At 41.4% G+C, this 7,559-nt stretch overlaps 1 protein-coding gene across 4 annotated transcripts in view; it reads right to left on the reverse strand.

The window, feature by feature from the left end:
• The window catches only part of LOC147138990 (choline transporter-like protein 5-B), a 29,537-nt gene that overhangs the window by 18,732 nt on the left and 3,246 nt on the right, over nt 1–7,559 (reverse strand). For 3 of the 4 annotated variants that reach the window (XM_086046608.1, XM_086046607.1, XM_086046611.1), the window contains exon 2: nt 420–468. In XM_086046608.1, coding sequence (XP_085902734.1) covers nt 420–468 — 49 coding nt within the window. Of the gene's footprint in view, nt 1–419; nt 469–7,305; nt 7,417–7,559 lie in introns of those variants that run through there. The other variant, XM_086046609.1, reaches the window with a different exon arrangement.

Consider the following 7,559-nt stretch of genomic DNA (forward strand, 5'->3'; position numbering starts at 1 on the left):
CAATGTGCTACTGTTGTGCCTGCTTTGGCCACCGGGGGCCAGTGTAATACAGACATGAAGACAGGCACGAAGAAGAGTTGCTTCAAGTTCAGGATGATCACTCCAGAACATGTGCCATCAGACAACACCGCCCCCCCCCCCCCCCCCCCCCATCACCAGTTTGACTTATGCTCATTGATTTGTGTGTTGAAGCGGAGAGCGCCGCCGGCACTTCACCTCCGTCTGTATTAACCTAGCATGACAAATGATCAATCCGTCACATCCCAGGCAGAAAGCTTACACAATGGGCAGAATCGATACATGCACGTCACAAGCTGAGTTTTAGGCAGATGTAGTCGAAAATAAATGCTGCATCTTGGTTTTCTAACAGACCCAAAAGTAGTTCATCAAACGGTTATGATTGTGAGAAGAATCAATACCTGTTATTAATTGGCCCTCTGAACCTCGGGTCAAACTTGCGTGGCTCACCTATGAAGACAAGAAAAATACATGAACAAAATGAAGAGAGAGACAAGGGTCATCAGCAATAATAGCTAAATACACATTTATGTAAGAATCTGTCTTTATTTTTTTTTTAATAATAAACTTGTAACATGTATTTCAATTGATTGTTTAATATTGGGCTTTAAATACTAGCACAACCCAGAAGTTATTGCGCGATTCATCAACTCGCATCGGAGAAATTGACAGAAACATTTGCTGGGCTAGAAATTTCAGTAAGAGCTTTTCAACTCCCTAATTAATAATAGAAATGAAGAATGCAAAGCCAGAACAGTCCTCATTTAAAAATGTGGGACATTCAGCTGCAATTAGATGTGAGCGGAGTTCGTGGAGAGTTTTGCATTAAGGGTTTGAAAACTGACAGAATGCAGCTCAAAAAGAAGACCTGTGAGTGTGATCAGTAAAATACAAATTTTTCAAATAAAGCCAAGAACTGTGCAGTAATTGGGCCACAAAGGCCATCTTGATTCTTGACCGATCCCAACTCCTGCTGCATGCAGGACCAACTGAAAAATCCAATAATTCCAGACTAGTTTTAGCAACAAATGGTATAAACAAGACAATCGCATTATTTTCTCAATTGTCAAAGCAAGGTTGAAATGAATCAGGCCTTTTTCAGAAGCTTGCGGAGAAAAACAAGATTGAACCAGTTTCTTGGGAAAAGTGAGAAGCTTTGACTGTAATATCAAAGATGTTTTTCCTCCACGCAAAATACTCAAATCACATAAAAATGCGTACTGAATCATTTTTTCACCACTTTAAATCAAGCCGGTCAATGGGAAAAAATTGAAATGGGAAATTTTTGGGAAAAACAGTTGTCGATCGAAAAAAAATACGCATCTAACAGAACAAAATGGAATGAAAGAAATACAAGCAAAAAAAACACATGTCCGAGGATTGAACTCTGAGGCACCCCACGATGACTCAATAAATATATCAAATTCCAGAAACCCATAAAAAAATTTTTTTAAAATCAAGGTTTTGCTTGTTGATTCCACAATTCTAACACATATTTGACACATGGTTTGTAGACTGCCTTTATGTTAAAAACATATAATCTGGTCAAGTACTCCGCAGGGCAGGATAAACACAGATTAGTCCATATGGCCGCAGCAGGGTGAAATGAAATCACAGAGAGTCAGTGGGGGGGGGGGGGGAGATGACAGATTGTGAGTCATGGTATAAGACATTTTTCCTAAAGTCATCTCCTCTCATACACCAACCATACGAGTAGCATCCGTCCTTCTATTGGCTGTACCGCGGAATATATAACATGGCGCCTTTGCATTCAATGGCCTCCTTCACTGACGTTGCGTACGCACTTTAATGATAAAAGTTTGGCATAATTCAGCTTCACAAACTAGAGAAAAAGCAAACAGGTAATTAGGCGTTAAAGAGGTTGGGGAATGCCAATGATGCCAAGCTACCAGCTGCCTCCGTATTGGATGGCATCTGTTTGGCCTGCACCGCAGTCTGCAAGTGTAGAAAATGCACCAGTGGTGGCAGTCAGGCTCAATGAAGCACTGCGGTCAACGGTATTTGGAAAAAACCTGACAGGCATGCTAGGCCGGGACCGCTTGCGTTGCAATTTTCCCCAAATTCAAACTTATGTTGAAAAGTCTTTCCAAGAGGTCTTTCGTCATGCCATCGCATTCCGTCATTTCATCGCAAATGGAGTAGGAACCCACATATTTTGGATACTTGCAAATACAATTCCCGTTACATATCAATTATTTACGTTTTGTACTAAACTGCTAATTGTATGGCTCTTGATTAACCCTTGTTTTTTTTTGATCTGGGAGAAAAAAAAGGAACCCGGGTCTTTCTGCAAATCCGGTCCTGCCCTTATATTTCTGTCCACGTAAATTAAAACACGGGATGACAACTCTTAAGTCGCCACGGAGCGCCGCAGAGCGCCGTCCTAGAACCTCTCAGATTCATCGTCCATTTGGTAGAACATAATTTGCATAAACGAACTCCGCTCGAGCAGCGACGGACGCGGCGGCCGGGCCGTCGAGCGGGCATCAAGTGTCTCTGGCTCCGCTCTACGCTGCCCTGCTTCCGCCGGGCCGGCCGCGCTTGCGTCACCAAGCGTGGGAGGCCCGGCTGGGCGATGTGCATGTTGAGTAAAGGCAAGCACGGTGTGATACCGTTTCACTTTTGGTCCTCGCTAACCATTTTATGTTATAACTGAAACGCTACATTTAAGGCAAGCACTCAAATGACGATGAAACCATTTTAAAAAGTGGTATCGGTGCATCTCTACTTGAAATGCAGCAAATGAATGATGCGGTCCAGCAGGATGGAGCCATTGGGCAAGTAAGTGAGGGATGCTGTATGCTGCGCTGTACGTCCATTCATTTTTGATGAAAGCACTTGCTTCTGCACAGACCGCTGTGGAAAGCAATAGCAAAAAACATGCCTTTTGGGCTTCGGTGTTTTCCTCCGGAATCTACTCTAAAATACAAGCGGCGGACAGTAAGGGAGTGGAACATGAAATGATCTGCTCCAGCGGACCACCGTGCATGGGTATCTCTTCTAAAAATACCCGTAAACACACGGAGACACGCCACGGCAGGGTGGGGTCAGAAGCTACTTTTCTTGCTTTTTTTTTCAGTGTCGCCGACATGGACTGGGTGGAGGAAGACAAAACTGGGCGATACAGGAAAAATACGATTTCTGATTTCGATTTCCCCCCCCCCTTCGCTGATGACAGCAAATGTCAATGACAGTATTCAAAACTAGTTTTTGTCTTTTCCCTTTGTGCTTTTTTTTTTTTTTTTTTCCCTCATGAAACCCTGACGGTAGATGGTATGATAAACATAGACTTCTCAAGCTCGTTGCTTGTGTGGAAAGGTAATCAATTAATTTTGATTAATGCTTACTACAGGCACCACTGTACACAGACACATATATTTTCAACAAAAGTTTGTTTACTACCGCGGTCTGAATCACGCCTGCGCCAAGTGTTACCACCTCGTTTTGTGCACGGAACAGCTCGCGGCCACTCGCTCTCTCACGCGCGCACAAAATGATCACACCAGTCCCCCACAGTTCCTGTTGGACTCCATCTCGGAAGCAATCACTGCAGCTAAGAGGCACCAGATGGCTCTTTTTTTTTTTTTTTTTTTTCACACTCCTTCTAACATTAAGGGTGTTTCAAGATAATATCCATCCTTTTTTCCTCCCACTTTTGTTGCTCTCAATTGTCCTTGCCGTATCCTTGCTCACACGGTTGCCCTCCTGAGAAAAGCCTAACCTTTTAAGTTCTGGTCTCCTTACTGAGACGAGGCATCAGCATCCAGATGTGTGCTTTAAATTGATTTAGCGGCAACCCCACCTTGGGAGATTTTCAAATATTAGCAAGCTTTGGAGGACGGAGTAGTCAGCAATCTGTCTTTTTTTTTTTTTTTTTTTTTTTTTTTAAGCCTACTGGATCATCTCTTAACACTGTATTTTTAAAGGGAGAGCGGGAGGGGGGGGAAAAAAAAAGACAGTCAATGCTCACTGACAACCTTTTTAAAAAACAACAGCGGGGGATGCGGGTTGGGATTCGACCCCCGGGAGGGGTGTTAGCGTCTGAGCGTTGTCAACCGTTGACAGCTAGCCTGCTGCTTCTGCGCTGTTGGCTCGAAATGTTCTCGCTGCCGTGTGACCTTGACTAGTACTGTGGGAAGCCGCGCTTTTGTCCACTAGGAAGAGGCTGAACCGGGTTTGGCCGGGATGCTTCGATCATCAAAGGACAGGCCGTAAATTGAAATTCAAATATTCAAATGTGCTCCTGGATATGTGCAGTTAAATACAGTGAATCTTAATTCATTTATTGACGTTTTTTTTTTTTTGTGTGTGGAACCAACACTTAGAAATTGGCTGAAAACTCACCTATGATCTCATGATGCCACAACATGGCTAATAGGAAAGTAGTACTGAACTTGTATTGAACTTATACATCTCAACTGCTCTAAAATCTTTGTATGTCGGGGAGGGGTTACGTTTAGCCTGGGTTGTTACAGAAAGTCATTGCTGCATGTGTATGTTTTTGCACAGCTGAGTGGCTATTAACTCTTTTTGGAGTCTATTATAGTGTTTTATGTCGATAATTGTGCTTTATGTAAACACAGAAACTACCAAATGAAAGATTTCAGTCTCTTCAACTTTGTTTCTACCTTATTAATTTTTTTTTGTAATCAGTAGTAGAATATTTGTTGGCTTCACACAAATCACCTATTTTGGACCCCCAAAAAAAAAAAACTTTTTTTTTTTTTTAAATCAATATTTTATACACAACAGTGACTTTTGTGCTAATGTTTTTCATTTTGGTGACGCCGTGAAGGTCAACTTTAGCCCCTGGGGTTTAAACAAAGATGCGGTTTATTTGCGGATTTTTCCAATCCTGGGAGCATCAAGTTCCCAGTTTATAAATCAAATCACAAAAATTATACTCACTGTAAAGGAATTTTTCATTGAGTTCCATTTTGAAGCGTTAGCAGTGCACGTTTTCTAAATGAAATCCAGACAAATTGAAGCATTCGAATCGGTATTCAGGTCTGCCAGATCGTGTCGAAATCCAGACAGTGCCAACGATGCAGCCGTCAAGTTGAAGGAGATTGACCTGGTCACTGACAAATGCAATCGAGCCATGCAAATGAGCTGAGAGTCAATTCATTCAAGATACCATGTTGGAGAAAGCATGTTTTCACTTCCTATAGTACGTTTGACAGAGTTTGTATTGTTGCATCTAATTGTATGTGTCATATGTGTGACTTATTAACCGATAATTATGTTTGAAAAAATTTCTGATTACTTCATCATTCGTCTTAAAGACTTCTGCTTTTGTGTTTTAATATAACCAGCGGTTCATTTATTTTTATAATACTTGAGTGACAGTAAAATCCAGACAACAGTTTTATGATGTCAGAGTTTTATTATGATGACTGTTTGATGCTAGAATGGATTACCACGACGTGTATTTATTTTGCATTACCCACCCGCCGAAATTTTGGGGGGAAAGACAGGTTGGTTTTATTTGAATTATTAAAATAAGCTACTCTGAAGCTCTGGTGCAAAGACACAGTAAAATAGGTAGATTCTGACTGAAAAAAAAAATGTACAGGAGCAATTCTGCATCTCGATTTACTTTGGGATAAGTCACATTAAGGCTTCCATGAAAGTGTAATACCATCCACAGTGTTGTCTGACTGTAGTGTGACAGGACTTCATCTTAAGCGTCTAAGTTGGCTCGCTGTGAGAATGCAGGATTTAGGGAAGCCGCCCATGCGAGAAATTTCTTAATTAACTTCGCCAGACTTAACACCTCTCTCCTTTTTTTTTTTTTTTTTTCAACTATCTAATCGCATCACATACCCTGTCCCTGAATGATTATGATATTATCTACATTTCAGTAATTGCACACCACAGGAACCTTAAATCAAAGATTAACAAGGGACCTGCGTTGACATTTACGACTATAAAGAAACAAGTGTCATAGAGAGTATTTTCAAATGGTGAATTAAAAAAAATTTTTTTTTTAAAAAGCCAGGAATGCATTGTCGCTAGCGCCATGACTATTTCTACCACTTGCTCACACCATGACGCCACAAAATGCCCCATTAGCTTGATGCATTGAACACCGCTGTGGCGCAATTAACCTCATTAATTGACTTGTCTCACTAGTGTGGAGGGTGAAAGAACACCGCCGTATTATACTGTGTGTATGACAAACAGCATTGCGTTACACACACATTGTTTGGTAGACAGATGACCCGGCTCACAAGTTTTTTTTAAGACGTGAAGAACTCAGCTCACTTCACAACAAGCAGAAGTTTGGCAAACAGGGAACAACACGGTAGCTGCTGTCCCACTTGGACGAAACGTCGTGTAACTCCATCACCATCACAGACATTCAATCGATTACCACACGACAAGGCGTTCAAAAATGACACTGGCTAATGCGCCTCATGCTGTTTCACAAAATAGACAAAGACGTGGTTTTAGCATCTTTGACATAAGTGCTCGGGTTCGTTTCCAACTGTTCATTTTGTGAGCGCGGAATTTCCTACATGGTTTTCAGAGTACCGGAGATTTTTCATGAAACTCAAGCCAGCTAACATCCGCAGAGAACGCTGGCAATCAAACTACGACTGACGGGTTGCGGTCACGATTGGCAGAGCATTGCCGTCACGAGACGCCAGGGACACCAAGGGTCAATAGCAGAGAGGCACTGTGGGCTCTCGGCACCAAGATGCATGACAACGCAGTCGACAGAAGGCAGCCCAGCTATTGTACTGCAATTGTCATGCACAACTTGGGCGCGAGAATGGTGAAATTATGTACTTATGTCAATCTATAACAGAATGGCATTCTTTACCCTGTGATAATATTACATCACTGTCCATAATTGACAAATGGCACATAACGGGATGTGAAATCAGATTTGTAGTAGGGCTGCACGATATTGGAAAAACATGCGATATGATTGTCGACTATAGCGATAGCGATATTTTTAATTAAATTCATGCAGCAAAGCAAGCAAGATTTAATGCCCTCCCATGTGGGAAAGGTGAGCAATATATTCAAATTTTGCACAGATGTCTGCGTATGACAAAACAAAATATTCATATTGATACTTGAAGATTATACCTTTCCATTGAAATTAGCCTCACTTCCCACAGAATCCTTTACAATCTTAATTACCAGACACTAGTTGATGATGTCACTTGCAAACTATGATAATTACAGTGACATCATCAAATACAAACCATTTACGTTTCAACATTATTGAACAGTGTAAAAATAAGATCTCACCCATCGCATCCTTTGTTATTGTCCTTCTGTGCTCGCGTCAGAAACCAAATTCGCTGGTACCTTCTACAATAGCCCAGAGAGCGAGATGTCACTGTCATCACACTTATGCATCAAGCATCCACGGCGACGAGGGGTGACGACAAAAATTAGACGGCTCAATTAAAATACACACACACAACATAATTAAAAAAATTTAAAAAAATAAAACATACGTAAAAGAACAAGAGTGGATGCATAAATAGTCAAAAATAAAA

This window comes from Filicampus tigris, chromosome 12 (assembly GCF_054856515.1).
Source record: "Filicampus tigris isolate MCC_2025a chromosome 12, RoL_Ftig_1.0, whole genome shotgun sequence".
NCBI classification, from domain to species: Eukaryota; Metazoa; Chordata; class Actinopteri; order Syngnathiformes; family Syngnathidae; genus Filicampus; species Filicampus tigris.